The sequence below is a fragment of the Fukomys damarensis genome, unplaced genomic scaffold (assembly GCF_012274545.1).
Source record: "Fukomys damarensis isolate Sample0158 unplaced genomic scaffold, DMR_v1.0_HiC HiC_scaffold_30, whole genome shotgun sequence".
Taxonomy (NCBI): Eukaryota; Metazoa; Chordata; class Mammalia; order Rodentia; family Bathyergidae; genus Fukomys; species Fukomys damarensis.
The window spans coordinates 60,576,991-60,598,961 of NW_022900942.1; the positions used below are offsets into that span (position 1 = coordinate 60,576,991).

Below are 21,971 nucleotides of genomic sequence, written 5' to 3' on the forward strand. Positions count from 1 at the left end.
TTTACTGAATCAAGGTAAAAAAGAGCACTGATTTAGACTAGAAGAGAGCTACTAGTAATAACAGATGTTTTAGAGGACTTATCACCTGTTGGATTCTGGATCTTCAGTCTCTAACTGGATCCTGTAAATTGCTGCGTGTTTTTGCCATTTTTATTTTATAGATGAGAAAGCTGAGGGCCACTGATGAGAAGGAACTTGTCCAGGCTACATTACTGTTAAGCAGCAAACCTAGGAAACCCTCTCCTCCCCTCTCCTCCCCTCTCCTCTCCTTTCCTCCCCTCCCCGAGCCGCTGCACCCCGCAGTGCTCAGCAGGTTCTCCGCACTCGTCGGTTTCTAGCACAGCGGCAGATCTGTGGGATCAGCACTACCAGCGAGGTGCAGAATGTCCTTCCACCACGGTTCTTCTAAAACCTTTCTGTCTCCTTTTCTGGCCCTATGATTGTGAGGGGACTTTGCCCCTAGAAAGTGAGAACGGCCGGGCTGGGGAAGGTTACCCCCAGGAGAGCGTTCTCAGCCTCCGGTCCCAGCTCTGCAGGCGGCCCGGGTGTCAGAAGTCCGCACCCCAAGCCTGGAGGAAGGCCGCTGTGTCATTGTTGACTTGTGTGGTGTGTTTCGCTGCTCACTGGCGTCAGGGTAGGAGGGTGCCGAGGTTTAGGGAAGGAACCCAGAGTCCCCTGTAACCAGGACTGTGGAACGAGTCCTAATTCTGCCCCTTTTTTGGTACCGGGAACCAAACTCAGGGCCTTACGCTTACCAGGCCGGCACTGCACTGCCGAGCTACATCTCCGGCCCAGGAACCCTAATTCTGTGTAGGGCCCGGCACTTCCTGTGTGGAACGAGGGTGAGCTAGGTTGTGCTGGTGACGAGCGTGGCGGCTGGTGTAGAGCTGGAGTCCGTGTGAGACAGCTGAGACTGCTTCTCCTTACCGCGGTACACCCGGGAAAAGGGGTCCCTTTGGGAAGGAGAGAAGTTCATTTAGCGCTCAGCTCTGGAGCTGTAAGGGCCCGCATCTGGTGAGGGCCATGCTGCCAGCACAGCCCTGAGGTGACCCGGGCATCACATGGCAGTAAGACGAGAAGCACCCACACACGTCTCTTCGGTCCCTCTCCTGTAAAGCCACCAGTTCCCATCATGGGACCTCTACCCTCGTGACCTCATCCTCGTCACCTCCCAGAGCCCTTGGAGACTCATTCCAAGCCCATCCGAGCCGCGTCAGTTAGCGCTAGGGGGATGCTGGAGGGGAGGGACACTGCGACGACCTGTTCAAAGAACTGGCGCCAGGCTGCAGACCCGGGGCCTCAAGCAGGGCCTTGCACTCCAGCCCTGGGGTCTGCGGAGCGCAGAGCGCACTGTGGCGCTGTTCACAGTGGCCTGGGGACTTTGTCGTGAGATACTGTGCTTCCTGTGTGTACGTGGTCCTGTCTGTCAACCCTGCAGATTACTCGGGTCAAGGAGTGGACCAGCTGCAGAAAGTGATCGACACCATCAAAACCAACCCTGATGACAGGAGAATCATCATGTGTGCCTGGAACCCGAAAGGTGGGACGCAGCCCCTCCACACAGCTAGCAGAGAGGGGACACCGAGCCGCGAGCTGCCCGGGCACCGCAGGGAAGCCAGCTCGGGGTGTGCCCTACCTCAGTCACACTTGGCTTCTTTCTTACCTTCAGACTGTGGTTGGACCCAGGTGGTCCCAGCCTGTGCATTTATACTCATTAAATGCCTAGGAGGATGGGCCGGGGATTTAGCCCAGTGGTTCGGTGGCCTGCCTTGCAAGCGCAAGGACCGAGTTCAATCCCTGCTACAAAAAAAAATAAATGCCTAGGAGGATTCACACCCACAAGGTTAACCTTTTAAGCCAGGCGTGGTGGTGTGCTCCTGTCATCCCAGCACTCAGGAAGCTGAGGCAGGAGGATCGCTGTTTTTTGGTGGAACCGGAGATCAAACCCAAAGGGCCTCTACCATGGAGCTACATCCTCAGCTCTTTTTATTTTTTATGTCGACGTACATCTTGCTAGGTTGTCTAGGTTGGGTTTGAACTTGGGGTCTTCCTATCTCGGTCTCCCTTGGTGCTGGCAGTACGAACATGGGCCACCATGCCTGGCTCGTTCTTAACAACTGTGTTGTAGGACAAACCCTCCTGGGGGTACTAAGTCCCCACGGTGGGCATTGCCTCTGTAAGAGATTTTAGCATGGGAGCGGCCCTGGGATGCCAGTTTCCGGAGTGAAACAGTTCCTCTCTTTGGTGCCACAGGTGACAAACCCGATTCCAGCTCGGACGGAGGAGCGTTGTTCTGTCCCCATACATCCGTGGAAGTCTTGGGTGGGAGGCTGACGATGGCCCCGTCAGTTTTGGGGCTCTGCTCAAGGGTGGGCACAGCCTGGCTGGGTGCAGGGTGTGGGTCGTGGGCAGCACTGCAGCTGGCGCCCGCCCTTCCCAGGGCTCTACCTCCCTCTGTCTTGCTCATAGTTGCACTTCCTCAGATCTCCCTCTGATGGCGCTGCCTCCCTGCCACGCCCTCTGCCAATTCTATGTGGTGAACGGGGAGCTGTCCTGCCAGCTGTACCAGCGCTCCGGGGACATGGGCCTGGGCGTGCCCTTCAACATCGCCAGCTACGCCCTGCTTACCTACATGGTCGCTCACATCACTGGCCTGCAGGTGAGCTGCACGCCGAGTAGCTTGAGCCGTTCTAGTGTTCTAACCTTTTTTAATTTGGTATCAGGGACCTTGCATTTGCAAGGCAGGTGGCGAAACCATTGAGCTAAATCCCCCGCCCCTTAGTTAACTTTTCTTAAAAGCAACACTGGTTAAATCATTCTCTTGAAAAGTCTTGTGTTTTCATACATTATGATATGCTCTAAAAGAATTGAGATTAAAGCTGGGCATGGTGGCACACACCTATAATTCCAGCATCTAGGAGGCAGAGGCAGGAGAATCTCTGTGAGTTCAAGGTCTGCCTGGGCTACATAGTGAGTTCACTGTCAGCCTGAACTGCATAATGATGGGGTGGGGAGTGTAGTTTAGCTAGTGCCACACCTGCCTGTCAAGCGCAAGGTCCTGAGTTTGATTCCCAGTACAGAAAAAAAAAATTGCATAGTGAGACTCTGTATCCAAAAAGGGAAGGGGATCAAAACTAATACATTGTTTCATCTCCCGTGCCATTTATTTAGCCAGGTGACTTCGTACACACTTTGGGAGATGCACATATTTACCTGAATCACATTGAGCCGCTGAAAACTCAGGTAAGGGTTAGATCTGTTCTCCTCTTCTGAGGATGGTACCTCTGTCAGCCAAAGGGTTGATTTGGACGCCATCCCTTGGGTCACAGTCACTCCGCGTGGCAGTGCGTCTGAGATCCAGAGGCCTCTCCACCTGCGGGGCTTCCGCTGGCCGGGGATGAAGCCAGCACCTGCTTCGGCAGCCACAGGCACTTAATATGACAGGTGCTGTGAGGGACTGAGCACCAGTACCAGGAAGGAAGGGCACGTTCGGGCCCGGCCACTTGAGACCTCCCTTGGGTTGGCATTTTAACTTACACTTTTACTTGAAGGAGAAATGAAATGCAGATAGCATCCCTTGATTTTATGCTAATAGACTACATAGGCCTGAGCTTCAACAGCCTGTCTGTCTGAATCCTTTCCACGCTAGATTTGAAGTAGCGGGAAAAATAGGAACAGCTGTGCTTCATGAGCCCCAAGGGAAAAAATAAAGACCCAGAAACCTTTGTGTGCCTTCCACATCAGACCTGTGAGTGACGCCTTTTGAGAGCTCGGCCTCTCTGAAGTAGACGGGCTTCAGCTTGTTCGGCTGCTGTTCTGCCTGTCCCTTCCTGGCGTGTTGGATGCCGTGGCAGGAGGGCCTGTCCCGGGCCGCACCCTCGCTGGTGCTCTGTGCTCATCCCTGAATCCTGGCTCACATCCCTTCCTGGGAATCGTTGACCATGCCCATCCACCGTGGGGGCAGGGATTATGGAATTCAGAAAGCCATACTGTAATGGGGCTGTCGAGTTACAACAGAAAAGGAAGCTGGGTGTGGCGGCGCACGCCTGTAATCCTAGCTTTGGGGAGGCGGAGGCAAGAGGATCGCTGTGAATTTGAGGCCAGACTGAACTACATAGTTAGACCTGTGTGGAAAAAAAATAAAAAGGAAAGGAAAAAAAGCCTATGTCCTGGTCTTTAATAAATTTGCCAGGAGTTACTGTCTAAGAATGTAAGCCTGAGCTGGGGATGTAGCTCAGCGGTGCCGCGCCTGCCTGGGCTACATAGTGAGGCCCTGTCTCAACAAAATAGAAAAAAAGGGCATAGGCCTGATGAGCCGCCGGGCCCGATGCCGTGTAACGTCACCGACACCCTCCACTCTTACCTGCACAGGAAGGCCAGGTGGTTACGTCCCAGCAGTGGGGCAGACCGGGGCAGGCCACTACCTGGTTCATAAATACTCTGCTTGTTTTCTGAAGGGACTCGGGGCAGAAGTAAAGCAGGTTACACAGAACAATGGCCTACTTTTGTTTTCAGCTTCAGCGAGAACCAAGACCTTTCCCAAAGCTCAGAATCCTTCGAACAGTGGAGACAATTGATGACTTCACAGCAGAAGACTTTGAGCTGGAAGGGTACAACCCGCATCCTGCTATTAAGATGGAAATGGCTGTTTAGAAGGCTTTCAGCGGTGCTGGAAGGAAGTGTCCCTGTTTAGAGCTTGAGTCTGAGTATTTCTGTTTGTAAAGCAAAAAAGTAGGTCAAAAACTGTCGGTGACCTGTCAGTTGTTACTCATTAACTTTTGAAGATACTGTCACTGGCGGGTAAGAGGTGCTGTTTCTTTAGTAACAAAAGATCATTAGTCAACAAGTGCACAAAAATGCTATTATGAATAAAGTAACAACAGTGAAAGTCTTATGTTCTTAGCAAAAGCAAGTATACATTTCACTTGTACGTGATGAAGGTGAATTTAATTATATAAGCTCTTCCCTCAAATCTGAAACACCACCAGTCAGAATGTGTCATTTGCTTGTAGACATTCACAGTTAGGTTTGTTTTATGTCTTCCTGTAATAAAGGATTAGTTTGCATCTATCCATGTTTCTTCCTCTGCTGCTGTGTATTGGCTCAGTTCCTGCCTAGCATAGTCACCCAAGTGACCTGCTGTGTTCCTGTTTGACTGCTGTGCGTACAGCGCTTGTGTATGTATTAGAAGTGCTAGCCAGGCTCGGTGCACACCTGTAATCCCAGCACTCAGGAGACTGAGGCAGGAGGATTGCTGTGAGTTCGAAACCAGCCTGAGCTACATAGTTCCAGGTCAGTCTCAATTACATAGTGAGACCGTCTCAAAAAAACCCCAAAAAACTCACTGCAATATTTCACCCTATTTTTTCATGACTCATCTCCTACTTGCCTTTTATCATTAAATATAATGAGCATTTAGGGAAAGGTTTTTAAGGGTGATAAATACCATTTGTTCCCATGTGGTGTGATTTCTCTAACAAGCTTAGAACGGTTAAGGAAAGGGATGCTGAACCACTTCCAGGCTCAGAGGTGGCTTTTTTGCCTTCAAATACCAGCTCCCCAGAACTTTTTATTCTGCTAATTTATGAGAAGTGTTAATTTAACAAATCCTGCAACGTGTTGCTGATTTTCCAAGTAATTTAATGTCCCAGTACAAGCCCTTGGTAGAAATTTTGTTAAGAACATCTTCCTGGACTCGGGGCTAGGTGAATCTTAAATTTGTTTAGGGATTAAGCAGAGTATGTATCGATTTGTTAAAAGAATTGATGACGAAGCTGGTTCCTGAGGTTAAGAGGACATTCAGCTGAACTTGATTGATGGGATGTTTATTTTTTTGTTTTGTTTTTTTTCCCCACTTCTATTTCTATAAAACTAGCCAGGAAATTTTAAAACAAAGGTAGTGGGTAGCACTACTTTAAACAGGAGTAATAGGCCTGAATGCTTAATTTTCTTGAGCAGCAAGGAGTTTCTGCCAGACTTCGCCATCTGGATACTGGTGTTTCCTTACGGAGTCCTCCTTCATTTCCGATGAGTAGCCTGCATCCTAGTAAAAAGAATCAGTTGAGCAGTGCTGATGACACCCGGAATAAAACCACATATGTATTCCTGATCGCCTAAAAGTGCAAGCATGCCTGCGAGGCGTCCCGCCTGACTCACCTTGGGCGGCACGTAGGAGGCCTGCTTGATTTGCACAGGATACTTGAAATGTTCGTGCAGGTGGTCCACGTATTCACACATCCTAGGGGAAGGGACAGGGCTGAGGCAACAGCCCCCGAAGGGAGTGGCCCGAGCGGCTAGCCACTGATGTGAGGGAGCAGCACGCAGGGCCTCTGCCCCGGAGCCGTGGCACAGTGAGCCACCCAGTCTGCTGCGGCTCAAGGTCTTGTGCTGAGTGAATCACCCCACGAGGTTCCCTCCCGGCACAAAGACAGGCGGGCCGCGTGCTGCCCGGGTGCTGGGGTTGCACAAAGTTGGACGAGAGTGCGTCACATGGTTTCCTTGGGCACAGGCACTGAGCCGCTGACTGCGATGTCATCTGTGAAGATCAGGGTGCGGGAGACCCGGCTGCAGGGGAGAGGACAGTGGGGCCTCGAGAAGAGGAGGAATGTGTCCCCCGAAGAGGATGACAGCGCACAGGGCAGTGTCTGGTGGCGGATTTACCTGCAGGGAGGCCTTCAGGAGCAGCAAGTCCCATGGAGGCACTCGCGCTCTGGGTGACCCTCTCCTCCCCAAAACCTGCAGGGTTTTTCCCAGTTGGTCAAAACATCCTGTGATCCTGAAGGAGGAACTGGGCAAGAGCCAAATGATCTAAGCTCTTCTTCATTCTAGGGTCTACATATTCACTGGGAGGGGAAGAGAGCAATGATCTCGTCCCAACCTCTGTCTTCCAACAGGTTTGGACTCAGGTGAAATCCACCGGTGGCAGCTCCAGGTCTGAGGTGGCCCAGGTTCCTTCTTTGCCTTTAATTAACCTTTATTCTGTGGCATAACACGCAGGCAGTGCCCACTGCCTTGCCACCAGCTGAAGACGAAACCATTACAACTATGCCCTCTCCATGCCAAACAGCGCACCTCTCGGGCCTGAATCTGGCGTCTGCCTTTCCCCTGCATGTCTGGTCTTGCTCTACACCTGCAGTGAGCTTTCTGCAACACTTAACTCCAGGAGCCAAGAAGGCATAAGAAGCTGGGTGGGCGGTGCATGCCTGTAATCCAAACACTCAGGAAGCTGAGGCAGGAGGATCACTGTGCATTTGAGGCCAGCCTGGGCTACATAATGAGTTCAAGGCTGGCCTGCACTACCTAGCAAGACCTTGTCTCCAAAAACAACACAGAAGAAGAAGAAAGCAGGCAAACAAAGCCATTCATGCAGATGCCTGGAAGGAAGACTACCCCATTATAAAGTTCCCAGGGCTGCTGAGATGATGAAACTAAATAAAGATGTGTCGGCTGGTGGAAGACTAGGAAGAGGAGACGCAATGGAAAATGCACATGTGAGGAGGGAAGGCTCCAGGAAGGCACAAAATAGGCCCAACTGAAGGAGGAGCTCTGGGTGCGAATCCGCCCTCGCAGTGACTATGGAGGGTCAGAGCAAAAGCAGCACTGTTTATGCGACAAAGTGGCTGTGTCAGGCTGTTCAGTGTGCAGCTGGCTCCCTTAGAGCCATTCAGGCCCTTGCAGCAGGGCGCGGCCCCAGGGAAGCAGCACGTGAGTTACACAGACTGACCTGTTGTCCAGGCTCGCGGAGACCGATATGTAGTCAAATATGATCAAGTGCTGCACCAGCTCGCAAAGGCCAACGCCGCCAGCGTGGGGACAGACAGGAACTAGAAGGAAGACATTTCTCCTTGATGCCAAGAGCAGTGCAGGAAGAGGTGAGGAAGAGAGCCCTGCCGGTTCTGTTAGAGCCCACAGGCGATTGAACCATTCAGATTTAGGAATAGGATCCCATGGAGAAAATCATTAAAGATTCCTGGGCAAAATGACAGAAAAATCAGCATGGTGAAGTACAGACTCGAGGGAGTTTCGAAGACCACAGGAAGTGGGGGACCCCAGGCAGGCCCTTACTTCCAAACTTTTTGGCCATCAGTAACACGGAGAGGATTTCATTGACACTTCCCAGCCTGCAGCTGTCAATCTGGAGAAACTGCACGGCGTTCGCCTGTAGGAGTTGCTTAAATATCACCCTATTGTGACACTGGAAATAGACATAAAAGTGACACCAGCGGAAGAGTCAGCATCGGCCTTCAGGATCTCAATGTGGCCTTGTGCTGATTCTGCGGAGCCGTCACCCACGGGTGGCCTCGGGGAACCCAGGCTGTTTCTCCTTGGTTCTCACGGGGCAGGAGGTGGCCCTGGCAGTGCAGGCGGGGACCTGGGGCTCACTTCCTTCCACATCTGCCAGTGTGAGTGAGTCAGGGGCGGACCTGCAGTAAGGAACCCGTGGTGGGCGGGGAAGCCACGCCTCGGGATGAGATGTGACAGTGATGAGCGGTGGCGAGACAGAACAGAGCCTTGGCAGACGCCACCTGACCCAGTTTAGAAGCCGACTTTGCTACGCCACTGCACCCCTGTGACTCCTTTACTTTGCTGCCTTGTTGATTTTGATTCAATGTTTCGGAAAAAAACCCCACCTGAGCTATGTAAATGATAGGAAAAGCCACCCACTTTTGACTGCCTTCACTGATGTACCACTGAGTGCTAAGATAGTAAAAATGTCCCAGCTCAAAACGTAACCAGTGACAGCCAGTGTTCAAGTGCGTCCATCAGTGGCGGGTGGGTGGAGGCACTGAGGACACGTCACTCACCTGTTCTCCTGTGGCCACACCGATTCCTAAAGGGACCAGTGCCTAGGAGAGAAGGCAGCCTGCTGTTATTTTCCTAGGTTTTAAACTGCAGCTTCTCACGTTTAAAACTGTGTGTTGCTCCAGGAGGAAAGTCCCCGCCGCTGAGCTATGTGACGGTCAAAGGCAGGCAGAAGGGTGCCCAGGGCGGGGGCTTTGTGTCCTCTGAGCAAGGCCAGGGCTGCATACGCTGCCATTGGCTGCGCCCTCGCAGGGACTCAGCTTTCTTGCCCTGTGACCTGACTGACTGCTCAGGCATCCACACGATGGGCTGCTTGGTGGCTTACGGAGGACTCGTGGTCAACATCTGCTTAATGTTTCTTGCAGTAACCACTCCCTGTGTTCCCTTGTGTCCCTGACAGCCCCTTCTGTGGTTACTCTAGAATGTTCTCAGGCCTCTGTCACATCCATGACCTTCTCCCTTGCCACACTGTGGGCAACAGACTGGGTGAGGTGCTGTCACCTTCACCTGAACCTGTCCTCTTGCCTGGCCCGGAAAGCCACATTCCTCACCTGCCACCTGGGCTCCAGGTCACCCTGTCAGCCTCCACCAGCTGCAACCCCACAGTTGTCCACCTCAGACATCTTTGGTTCCTGCCTGGTTTCCTTCCCTTTCTCGGAGACTCACTTGGAGCCCTCCCTGCCTGTCAGGCACTGTGCAAAACACTCGTGTGAGTGATGCCCAGTCACAACCTGGCAGGAGAGGAGCCGTCAGTGTCCTCATTTTGCAGAGGAGGGAAGGGGAACACAGCGTAAGAACGCCTCCCTGTCAGAGAGCTGCAAAGTGCTCAGCTGGGATTTGCCCCCTAGGCTGATCCCAGAGCCTGAGGAGACCTCCGGATCACTCACACCAGCTTCTCAGTGAAATCACTGAGGGCCCAGGTGTCCCACCTCTAGCAGGACACGGGGACGTGGGTGTGGGGCACAGGAGGCCCCCTATGCCTGGCTTTCAGTCTGTCTCAGCGGATGGTCTCAGATACACCTTCTCACACTAGCATTTTATGTTTCCTGAAGTTTCTAATTTAAGGACATTTGGTTCTTTGTCTCAGAAGAGAAAATGAGGGGGAAGGGAGGAAAAGCCATTTTAAGGCAGCACTTGGGGCCCTGACCGGGAACTGAGTTTCCTCCTGGACAGCAGTTCCTCCATCGGCCCTCTCCCAGGTGACAGCAGTGGCCTCCCCGCCCCGCCCCACCTCTGCCTCAGTTTCCTCTGCCCACACTCCAGGCCCTGCTTCAATGCACAGCCAATGGCATAGCCACCGTCCTTTCAGAGACCTGCAGCGGCCACTTCAGTTGGGCAGCACCCTCTGAGCCCCCGGGACGCCTCCTCCTGTGCCCTGCACTGCGCTGTCCCCACTGTCCCTGCAGCTGTGCCCGCCTTGGCCCATCTGTCCCTTCCTCAGAGCCTCCCCTGACTCTCCAGGTGAGTGGCAGCCAGCTCGGTGCCTGGAGAGGCCTTCAGCAGGGTGCTGCAACCCCGGGAACCCTAAGGCACGAGGGCCAGCACGCTCAGAGACACCTGCTTTTGCAGGTTTGGCTTTTGTTTCTCTCTCTTTCTCTTTTTTCTTCTCTCTTTTCTTTTTGAGACGGGGTCTCACCATGTAGCCCAGGCTGGCCTCAAATTCCCACAATCCTCCTGCCTCAGCCTCCTGAGCACTGGGATCACAGGTGTGCGCCACCACACCCAGCCTGGCTTGTTTCAGTAAAGGTGGCTGTGGTTGCCCGTTGGCTCCAGCAGTGTCCCTCACCGCAGCCTGGTGTTCCTTACAGTCAGCTCAGGTCCCCAGCCCAGGCCATGAGGCCACCTTCCAGTCCCTGCCAATAAGACCCCTTCCACCACGAGCTTTCTTCTCTGTACTGGGCACTCAGTGGCCCGGCTCACAGCCCACTGGTCTCTGTTCCATGTACCTAGTTTTCCCTCTCCTGAAAAGCTTCAAGGGGCTTGAGGAGGACATTCCTGAGGCTCAGGCTCCTGGAGTGTGTCTGCCCAAAGGTCGGTCTGATGCTGATCTGCTGAGAGAGCCGGGGGACAAAGAGCCTTTGAACCTCCGACCTCACACCCTCGTGGGAAAAGGGGTGGCTGGATCTAGCCCAAGGAGTAACAAGGCTGAAGACGACATCTCTGTGGACAGAAGCAGGTGTATCTGAACGTGGCGATGGCCACACTGGGCTGTCCTTGAATTCCATAACCAGTCCCTTCCCTGACTGTACCTTCATCCCTCAGCCCGTGGCTAACATGGCTTCTTACAGAGCTTGCTTTGGTATGAGGGTCAAAAGCCTAGGAGTCACCGACTTGAACAAATTACAAATTAACCAGCTGACGCGGCTTTGTCGATCAGGGCTGCAAACCCGAGCAATAGGAGCCTCCCCACCCAGCAAGAGGTTTCTCAGGTGCTCCTGACATGTCACATTCTTCCTGAACCCAGGAGGGAGGGAAGCTAACTCCAAGGAGGATGAGTGCACCCCACGCCTTATCTTTGGGAAGCCTGGCTTTGACGTTGGCTCAGCAAATCTTTCTGGAGTCGTCTAGAGGTGTGAAACCTACGCTTTCTGCTCCATTCTGGGTGAATAAGTACAGTGACACCTCCAAACATCGCAGCTGAGCCACACAGGAGCCTGCAGACGAAGTCTCGGTTGTTCCCTGGAGATCTTGCTGCTGACTGGGAGCTGCTGCTACCCAGCATTGCAAGAGAGAATGTTGTTCTGCACATTGCTAGCCTCAGAAAAAGCCACATTCAACATATGAAGTATGCTTTCTACCGAATGCACATCGCCGTTGTATCACCATAAAGTAGAAAAATGCTACGTTAAACCATCGTGAGTCAGAGACCATCTATATTGGAAAGTCAGTCACATTTCTACACTTACAAGCATGGGAACCACGTCCATTAAAGTCTACGTTCTCGTAGCCTTGGGACTTTTGGTGACTCCCTTCACCCACAACAGGCAGATGCAGTGGTGAGAGGAGGCGGGTCGGCAGCCCCTCACCTGTCGCACACTGCAATGGCTTCAGCCGCCTCGCGGGGAAATGTGAAAGGGAGCAAGTGAAGCGCTGTCAGGGTCTGTTGTGACCAGGCTGTGTGGCCCGGACAGCAGGGCAGCGCAGTCTTCCTACCTTGGAAATGGCAGCGTGCCCCAGGATGTCGTCGGGAGACGTGGGCTCCTCGATCCACAACGGCTTGAACTCGGCCAGCTGGGACATCCGTTCCACCGCCTCGGGCACCTCCCAGCGCTGGTTGGCATCCATCATCTGCAAGGAGGGCCCTGCCGGTGAGGGGGGCCATGGCTGACACCCAGCCATGGTCCTAACAGAAGCGGCTGCCCGGACACACTGCCTTGTAGTGTTGGCTGTTGGGACCATTTTATCACATACTGAATCACACAGTTAATGCTAAGTTTGTTCAACAGCCTTGTGTCAAAGGTGGCCCACCAGGCATCTGGCACATTAATTAACAAACAGCTACCATTAATGGAGCCCCCACTCCCATACGCACTGGGTGGGTTTTGTTCCATTTAAGGCTTGCAGGAGAGCTGAGCATTTGGCTCAGTGGTTCCGCTGCCTGTCTTGCAAGCACAGGGTCCTGGGTTTGATTCCCCCATACCAAAAGAAAAAGAAAAGAAAAGAAAAAAAGATTTCCTAAGGCTTATAAGAACTCCATGAGGAAAGTCATACTAGCCCATTTTGCAAATTAAAAAAGGACCCGCAGAGAAGGAACTTGCTCAAGAACGGAAGTCAGGGCAGTGCAGAGTGCAGGTCTTGAGCCCTCAGGCCCCAAACCTGCCTCGTGTGCAGAGCCTCAGAAGGGGGCTCCCATCCCCTCTATCACGGACCTCACGAGAGACAAGGAAAGGAGTCCCCAGGACTCTCACAACCACAGGACGGGACACTCAGGAGCAAGACTGTCCTCAGCCACTTGGAAGAGAATGACCGCAGGGAAACAAAGTAGCATTAACTCATGGTCCTACATCAAGACTCCAAACTTGAATTTTAACGTATGAAGGAGCCTCTCAAACCTCATAAATACATCAGACCACAACTTTTTTGTTTCTCAGTAGTAGGGATTAGACTCAGGACTTTGGCATGGAGCTACATCCTCCGCCCTTTTCAATTTTTTAAAATTTTGAGGCAGGGTCTGGCTAAGTGGCTAAGTTGCCCAGGTCGGACTTGAATGTGCAATCTTCCTGCTTCTGCCTCCCAAGGTGGTGGGATTACAGGTGTGCACCACCAGGCCCCACTTGCAGCTTTCTCTTATGAAAATATTTTACACTTCATGAGACCCATTTCACAAAAATAGTGTCGGGGTCCAGAACGGCTGATCCTCACATTTGTCTCAGCCAAAGTTTCAACCTTTCTTCAACAGTGTCTCTGAAACTCCCGCCTGAAGAGCAACCGATGAGGATGAATGACTGACACACCAGGGCGCCAATGGGTGAGCAAGGAAGGACCCAAGCCCCACCCTGATCTTACTTAACTACCTCGCAGAATTAAAAAATAAAATGTATTAGACCCCATGTGTCTTTTTTTAAAAAATACATTCACCTACTGCAAGACCACAGAGCCACACTTTACTGGACAATAACTTTTAAAACTCCCAAAGTTTTTCAGATCCTCCCTGAAAGGAGCTGTATTTTGGCCCTGGAAAAAGACTTCCTGCCAGGTTGCCAGTGGTGTAAGAAGAAACTTACCAAAATCTTCTCAGGTCCGATCATGGCTCTGATGAGGCGGCATCTGCGTATGTCATCCTCGAGGTCAGCCCCGACCTTCACTTTGAACCTAGAGACACATTTGTTCACCTTGTGCCCCTCTGTCCTTGGACTTGGCAGAAACGCCTGACTTTCCTGCAGAAGTGACTGTCTCTCTCAATAACTCACAGACCGCATTTTCCAGGAACCTCTGGCTCTTTCCCAACTGATGTAACCTGCTGACAGCACTGTACTGTCAGACGGTGACCCTCGGTCACGGCAGCCTGCAGGTGAGGCTCCGGGACAGAGGTGAGGACTTTAGTACAATGAACTGGGCCCTCGACCGCTATCATAGAAAGGAATTAACAGAGGCGAGAGGCAGAGCTGAAGAGGACGGTGGTTCTGACAGGGCATGCGGGGTCCCCTGCTGCACCCTGAAAGGAAAGAGAATCATTTATAACCCATCTCTATCTCACAGCCTGGCACACAGAGGGACCGTCTTAAGGGGGCCCAGAGGGGGAAGGCCACAGAGTTGTCTGTTCCGGGTGCAGGGGCCCAAGGCTGCAGCAGAAGGGACCTGGTTGAGTACCAGGGAGAGCAGAGGGCAGCTGAGGCCCCTGCTGAAGTCTCTTCCCAGCACACATGCCCGTGGCAGGGAGCTGCCCACTGGGGCTTCACATCCAGCTGTGCTCTGAGATGTGGCTGCTATGCACGCTTGCCCGTGCCTCGGCCCTCAGCAGTTTCACTGCCCTGAGTGTGGCACTGTCACGGGGAGGAGGGGCCTCCTGTGCAGGGCACAAATTTCTGCTCACTAGCTCACCGGGGGACTCAGTGTCAAATAACATAGGGGGTGTGATAAAAACTAGGGTGAATATTTACATTACAAATTATTATAGTCAAAGACGCATCGCTCTGAATCCTCACAAATCCTCCCACTCACCTTGAACATTTATCCCATCATTCCTGACATTTTCTTTTGGGGGTTGGTCTGAGACAGGGTCTCACTATAGTTGAGACTGACCTGGAACTCAGAGTGATCCTCCTGCCTCAGCCTCCTGAGTGCTAGGATTACAGGCGTGCGCCATTACAGGCGACCTCGCCATTTTCTGAAGCCATTCTGGAAGACTTCCGCCGGTGTCTTTAGTTGCACTCTCATCCTTGCCTCAGTGAATCGATTCAAAACGTTTCCCTTTCATGGTCATTTGACTTTGGGAAAGAGCCAGAAGTCACACGGTGCCAGACCCAGTGAATGTGCCAATGAGGACCCCTATAATGTTTTCACAGCCCTGCGTTCTGCTGGATGGTGCCGGGCAGAGGCACTCAGTGTACTTTTGATCACACCTCATCATACCTACGCGGCAGACTGGCTCTGGCTTTTTTGTTGCCACTTAATCCTGGCTCCCCTCCTTGTGCTGCTACATGGGGAGGCTGAGCATCACACAATCACTTACCTGGTCCAGCCGTCCTCCAGGGCCGCCGTGCAGAGCTGTGGGGAAGAGCGCACCGTCACCGCGTGCACAGTATACGTAACACGCCGCTCCCCTGGCTGGGTGGGACTCAGGTGTGTCTGATCTGGGTTCCACACACATTACGGTCATAGCAGAAACCAGAGAAACGAGCGTGTGTCGGCCAACAGAGCATCGCTCCTTCTCCCTCACCTCCATGGGAACCGTTTCTTTCACTGTCACATTCCCGGAAGGGGTATGTAACGTGAGTGCTCCTGTTTTGGGGGGATTTGTTTGTCTTTTTGAGACAGGGTCTCACTGTGTAGCCCAGGCTGGCCTTGAACTCTCAGTGATCCTCCTGCCTCAGCCTCCTAGATTCTGGGTTTACAGGCATGCGCCCCCACACCCTGCTGTGTCTGTGGTTTTAAACCTAGCATTTTCTGCGGCATCCAGAAAACTAGTGGATATAAGCATATCAAGCAGAAGCCAGGCTGTGTGACTCCATCTCTGTCTCTTTCTCTCTCTCAACTCTAGATAAAAACAACAGGACAGGAAAGAGTTATAAATTAGCCAGGTGCTGACTGCTACGTGCCTTCTGCAGAGGGGAGAAGACCGAAGGCTAATTTTCCATGGTTCACAATGTTGTCAAACCTCCTACTTAAGAAAGCCCAGTAAAAGCCCCACAAAGACTGGGTCCAGGGCTCCCAGAGAGAGGATGGAGGCCCCAACCCCCCATGTGGCTCCTCCTGAGTTGTAGCTCTGACAGTAACCCACTGTTGTAAGTAAATGTTCCCGAGTTCGGGGAGCCACTCCAGGGTAAAACTGCAGAGAGTATTGGGCTGGAGATTTAGCTCAGCGGCACCACGCCTGCCTGGAAAGCACAAGGTCACCAGTTTGATCCCTGGTACAAAAAAAAAAAAACCAAAAAACAAAAATTTTTGCTCCCGGGAAAAAAAAAAAAAAAACCAAAAAACAAAAAAAACCCAGGGAGTGTGGATGGAAGCCGTTTTCTAGCCAGTTGCTCAGAAGCCCAAGTGACAACCTGGACTTACACCCCCAGCGTCTGAAGTGTCCCGCCCTGTGAGCTGAACCCTTAACCTGCAGTCTCCAAGCAGCCAGCGTTCAGAATGGAGCGAAATGCTAGGATGCCCGCTGCTGTCCCCAGAGCCTGGAGAGCTGGGTGGTGCTGGGGAAACCCACACATCTGAGCCAGAAGGGACGTGCGATCCCAGCAGCGTGAGCATGGATGGACATCAGTCTCCTGTCCCTTCTTCAGCCTGTCCGCAAAGCCCACCTGCTTCAGCAAGTCGTCCGAGTACCCGAGCCAGGCGCACGACGTGGTGTAGGCAGGGTAGCCCTGTGTCAGCATTTGATCTTCTGGAAAACACGAGAGTTGATTTTTGGGAGGTAGGGGGCCAGTAGGGTTTGCGAGACCCTGTAGTTCAGGCTGGCCCTGAACTCACTATGTAGCCCAGGCTGGCCTTGAACTTGAGGTACTCCTCCTGCCTCGGCCTCCAGAGTATGAGATTATAGGTGTGTGCCACCAGGTCCAGCAACACTCAGCATTTTGTGCTTTCCAGGAACTCTGGAATCAGAACGGCCTGTAGCTCCAGCTCTTCTGCTGGGTGCCTGTCACATGCATACACCGTTGGTCCAGCCCCTGGGTGTCGTGGTGACCAGGACACCCTCTGAGTGCCCCACAGTGCAACCCGAGAGCCCAGCTTCCTGGGAACAGTGGAGGAAATGACCCTGCAGCCAAGGTGACCCCAGGTAGCTTCACCAGGACCCACGCCTCTGACTGAGGGTCCAGCTGCTTGGTACAAGGCATCTAGGAGAGTGTGTACCCCAGAGGTCAGGGACACTCAAAAGTTGACAACAAAAAAAAGGAAATCTCCTCACAACCCACCTCTTTCTTTTTTACCGACTTGACCATTCTGCAGTATTTCTGAAAAAAAAAAACAAATAAACAAAAACTGTCACCACTCCTTTATCTGGCAGAGTTGACGGCTACCGGGTGCACCTCACTGCCCCAAAGCTTCCGGGTTCCACGGCCCAGCTTGCCTCACCTAGGGCATCCTCCTCGGTCAGGACGTCAGTGATGTACCGGAAGTCAATGCAGGATAACAGCATCCTGGGGTCCTGGCAGCAGGAGAGGAGGGGAAAGGGCCAGATCAATGCTGCAGATTGGGGGCTTAAAAGCTGCTCCCTCTGATCCACAGGGACCACATGGGCTTCCGGGCCATGAAGAGAAATCGCCTGTCAGTGCTGGGCATGGAGTCCTTCCGGGGCTCACGCTGCCCCCGACGAGCCCTAGGGCACCTGCCCTGCCCCTCTGCTCTGTCGCACAGCTTCCTGCCCAGAGGACCTGGCATGTGTGATGTGTGAATACGCAGGAAAAGGCGAGCAAGCAGTGACACCTGGGTTCCCTCTCCGCCTCTGCTCTGCCCCCAGGGTGACCTTCTGTGACCTTGAGGGGCTGGGAGTGGTTCTGGAGCGGCTCAGCACAAAGGACAGGAAGTGGCTCTCAAAGCCAGGCAGGAGGGCATCCTGCAACCAACCCACCACCACCCTCAGCTGTGTCCAGGAGCAGATGTGACGGCCTCCTGTCTTCATCTGTCCCAGAGGAGGAGCAAGGCCTCCCAACCCAATGGTCCCCAAGGCCCTTTCCTTAATTGTGGTGCCATTAACAACGCAGCCTTTGTGTGTGGCCCAGCAGGCACGGCCAGGGCACCAGCATCTCCCACAACGTAAGTAACAGGCCCAAGGCCACTCGTCGGTCATGAGCTGTGAAGTCCAGACTCAAAGCCAGGTCTGCTTGGCTCTGAACTCTGCTCCCTTTTAACTCAGCCACAGTGTTTCCTGCTCAGTGGCCAGGCACTTCCCCCTGCTATAAACAGGCCAGGGAGAAAGAAAAGAGCCAATACTTGTCTCTGGGATTCAATGTCAAGGTCCTGTCCTGTTGGCACCACACAGCAGAAGCACCTCAATCCATCTGGTTTGGCTCCAGGCATCACAGTGACTGGATGATGGACGTCTGGAGAGTGACATCTTGCTTTTCTGGGTTTATTTCATTGGGTCTTTCATTCTGGGGTGCTCCCAGGGGTGCTGGAACTCCTCTTACATCGCTGGAAGGCAGAGGCTCAGAGAATTCGCATCTTATCTTGCATCATGTGTACAGGGGAGGCCTGAGCTTGCTGCCTCCCGCCCTTCTGAGCACAGGTCTGTGACTTCGCAGCTCACCACGGAAGGGATGCCTGTGGCTGGAGCTTGCCTTATCGTCAGTGATCACAGACAGTCCAGAGTACAGTTACTGATTATCAAAAGGCAAATAACCCGTGAAATCCATCTCATTAGAAGCAGTTGTGATGGGAACGAATCTACTCACCATGTCCACAAGTAGCTTCCACAGAGGCTGGAAGAAAACAGGTTGTGTGAACCCTGAGTACAAAGCACCCGCTTTCATTCCACTCGTGAACTCACCAGCAGCAAACTCCTGCCGTCAGACATGGGGGCCCCCGCCTGCCCACCCGGCTGCGCCTCCGGACCCTTCACCTTGGTGTCCCCCGCTTTTCCCTTCCAGCCCTCTGCACCCACTCTGCACTTTCCTAAGTGGTGCCAAGACCTCTCAGGGGAGAGAAGAACCAGGCCTCCACTTGTTTCCTTTTGGAGAGCCCTTCAGAGTGCTGCTCACAACGACAGTTGTGCGTCCTGGGGTGCCGGGGACACAGACAGGATTCTTACCTTTCCCTCTCGCTTTGCCCACAGGTCCCACACCGCATTCAGAATCGCTGCTGTGGCCAGGTGCACCACACCTTTCTCTGGACCAATCTGGTGGGAAGCAAAGTCACTTCTTAGACTTGAAAAAGATACTCAGGTCTTCTTTTTCAGTGTCTAGCCGGGGACACACTGCAAGAATTAAGAGGCAGCAATGGCAATGTACCTAAAGGTCAACTTAAAAAAAACAAACGAACAGTTTCTAACCTATAGAAAAGTTGGTAGGGCCGGGGATTTAGCTCAGTGGTTCCGCTGCCTGCCTCGCAAGCACAAGGACCCGAGTTTAATCCCTGGTACAAAAAAAAAAGAAAAGAAAAGAAATTGCAAAAGTAGGAAAAACAAAGCAAAACACTGAATCCCTGCTTCCCAGTGCCTTCCCATTTTTATTTCTGAGTCATATGAGAGCAAAGCTGCAGATAGCATCCTCTTTTCCCCATAAATACTTGGGTGTGTAGTCGCTAAAAACAAGGACATCCTCCTATATAACCACAGCACTGCGATCATATTCAGAGGATATGGTATTGATGAAATACTATTAGCTAAACAATGGCCCATGATCACATATCACCAATCCCCCTAACGGACTTGTGATGAGTTTAGCTGTCCACGTGACTGGCCTGGAAGCCGGCTAGGAGATCCGTGAGGCACACTTCTGTGTCAGGTGCGACGTGGAGGTGCGCCCTCGGGTACTACACCTGATCCCTAGTCTCTCCCCTCTCTTATGCTGATCCCCTGCTGCTTCCCAGATGCCATGAACTAAGCAGTTCGGCTGCTCCCCACCACTTTGCTGGGATGTTCTTGCCTTGGAGCCAACTATGGACTGAATCCTCTGAAACTGTGAGCCCAAAACCATCTCTTCCTATAGATGTGGGTACTGGGTATTTAGTTCTGGCAATGGGAAAGCTCACTCATACAGTACATTATCTTGATCTCTTTCCAATCTACAAAACACATATTGAATTTAGTCATCATGTCCCTTTACTCTCCTTTAATCTAATGATACTGACATTTTAGCGGGGGGTGTTGAGACAGGGTCTCACTATGTAGTTGAGACTGCCCTGGAACTCACTATGTAGCCCAAGCTGGTCTTGAACTCACAGTGATCCTCCTGCCTCAGCCTCCTGAGTGTTGGGATTATAGGCGTGCGCCACCATGCCTGGCAATATTGACATTTTTGAAGAGTACAGGTCAGGTGACTTGTCTAGCAATCCTCAACACAGGCTTGCCTGGAGTTCCTTCATAATTAGACCCAAGTTATACATTTTTTGGCATAAATATTGTGTAAATGATGTTGTTGTGCTATGACTAGGATTATTAAATTGCAAGGCTTGGGTAAATTCGTGTCCATTCAGTGTCTCCACTGTGAAGTTACCAGATTCCTTTTCTAAATAAGAGGTAACTGTCCCCCCAGATTTTAGCACCCATGGATGACTCACGTCCATTAGCTATAGCTGTGGTGGGGACTTCCTGGCATCACTATTCATTACTTTGTATTCTACTGTACTGATGAGCTTTCCCTTGTTGTTATGATATGTATGGACTCATGGGTTACTTCATCCAGCAGGTTGTGATAAACCACTTTCTCATATTTGTTTTGTTTTGTTTTGTTTTTTTTGAGACAGGGTCTCACTATGTAGTTGAGTCTGACCTGGAACTCACTATGTAGCCCAGGATGGTCTCAAACCCCCAGCGATTCTCCTGCCTCAGCCTCGAGTGCTGGGATTACAGGCGTGCGCCACCACGGCCGGCCCTCTCATATTTATTCTGATGCTTCAGTTGTCCCAGATTTGGCCAGTGGGAGCTTCTCTCAAGGAAAGCTGAACTGGCTTTGCAGAAAGCCAAAAGTAAAACGCAAGGTAATCAGAACGCGCGTTCCTTTGTGCCCTCGTCTGTGCAAGGATGGGAGACTGAACAGTGGGGAAAAGACAACCCTGGTAGCAGGAGACAAGGACCGGGCCCAGAATACTGGGTCTCTCTCACTGTGTTAGAACCCTTCCTCTGAACCTTGCCTTGGCAGGCTCTGCCCCGGGCTCAGACACCAGCCTATGCCCGTGAGGAACGCACACGGTCCTCTGGCTTCTCAGCACTGTTCTCAGGTTCTTCTCCTCTGTGGCCCCTCCCGGGACAGTGACACTTCTCACATTCTCCCTCCCCGAAAGGCTTCTGCTCAGCCCTTTCTGCTCAGGCAATTTTTCCCAATCTAGGGAGCGGGGAGGGAGGCACCTAAGACCTAAAAGCTCCCGGATGCAGACACATCCAGATTCAGCCCTTGCAGAAAGGAACTGACTACTTCAAAAGACCAATTATCAGAGTGGCTCCAGCCCTAATTTATCTCAATGAAATGTTTTACTTTAAAATTACAAAGTCATCTCTATTTTCACATGTGCTGCAATCAGAGGACATCTCAGGCCTTAGTAGCACCATGTATAAAAGCTCCATATAAAACAGATCCTTACCCACCGGAGCTGCCCATCACTGGTGAGCTCCCTGTAGAACCCTCGGAAGTTGCCAACGATGTCCCCGAGGTCCTTATGAAGCACGTGGTGGGCAAGGGCATTCACGGCACAGACGACTATTAGAAAAGGATTGAATTGGTGATGTTTTAACACATAGTCCACAAAGACATGAGCTGGGCGTGGTGGCGCATGCCTGTAATCCTAGCACTTGTGAGGATGAGGCAGGAGGATCGCCAGGAGTTTGAGGCCAGCCTGGGCTACACAGTGAATTCCAGACCAGCCTCAACTACATAGTGAGACCCTGTCTTTAAAAATAAAAGAAAAAAGCCAGGTGTGATAGTGCACACCTGTAATCCCAGCTGAGGCAAGAGGATCGCTGTGGGTTCAAGACCAGCCTGGGCTACATAGTGAGTTCCAGGTCAGTCTCAACTACATAGTGAGACCCTGCCTCAAAAAAAAAGGGGAAATAAGAATACCTCTACCTACATATTTTTAAAAAATGTCCTTTCATTATTGATAAATATAGAAAACAGCTTGAATTTACAACATCACATGGTATTAAAGGTGAAATGAAGCTGGGCGTGGCATACTACTCAAGAGGCTGAGGCGGGAGGATCACTGTGTCTTCGAGGCCAGCCTGGGCTACACAGTAAATTCAGGAGCAGCCTGAACTGCATAGCAAGACCCTGTCTCAAAAAAAGAAAAAGCCAAGCGCCAGGGATTTAGCTCAGTGGCACCACATCTGAGTTTGTCCTGAGTTTGATCCCCAGTAC

At 52.1% G+C, this 21,971-nt stretch overlaps 2 protein-coding genes across 7 annotated transcripts in view; one reads left to right on the forward strand and one right to left on the reverse strand.

Annotated features, from left to right (window-relative positions):
* Tyms (thymidylate synthetase) overlaps positions 1-5,030 on the forward strand; it is a gene marked incomplete at its 5' end in the record, with an annotated part of 9,055 nt that extends 4,025 nt beyond the window's left edge. The window contains 4 exons of the mRNA XM_010638741.3: positions 1,439-1,540; positions 2,484-2,659; positions 3,172-3,243; positions 4,516-5,030. Of these exons, the coding sequence (XP_010637043.1) occupies positions 1,439-1,540; positions 2,484-2,659; positions 3,172-3,243; positions 4,516-4,653 (488 nt within the window). The remainder of the gene's footprint in view (positions 1-1,438; positions 1,541-2,483; positions 2,660-3,171; positions 3,244-4,515) is intronic.
* Positions 5,031-5,279: 249 nt separating this feature from the next.
* Positions 5,280-21,971, reverse strand: part of Enosf1 (enolase superfamily member 1) — a 25,708-nt gene continuing 9,016 nt past the window's right edge. Inside the window, exons 3-16 of one of the 6 annotated variants that reach the window (XM_010638697.3) lie at positions 21,199-21,314; positions 18,710-18,796; positions 18,354-18,380; positions 17,035-17,107; positions 16,875-16,913; positions 16,263-16,345; positions 14,975-15,009; positions 13,527-13,614; positions 11,956-12,090; positions 8,805-8,846; positions 8,065-8,194; positions 7,724-7,823; positions 6,157-6,238; positions 5,280-6,043 (exon numbers count right to left, since the gene is read on the reverse strand). In XM_010638697.3, the coding sequence (XP_010636999.1) occupies positions 5,942-6,043; positions 6,157-6,238; positions 7,724-7,823; positions 8,065-8,194; positions 8,805-8,846; positions 11,956-12,090; positions 13,527-13,614; positions 14,975-15,009; positions 16,263-16,345; positions 16,875-16,913; positions 17,035-17,107; positions 18,354-18,380; positions 18,710-18,796; positions 21,199-21,314 (1,139 nt within the window). In that variant the 3' untranslated portion in view covers positions 5,280-5,941. The other 5 variants (XM_019209695.2, XM_019209698.2, XM_019209696.2 and 2 more) reach the window with 5 other exon arrangements.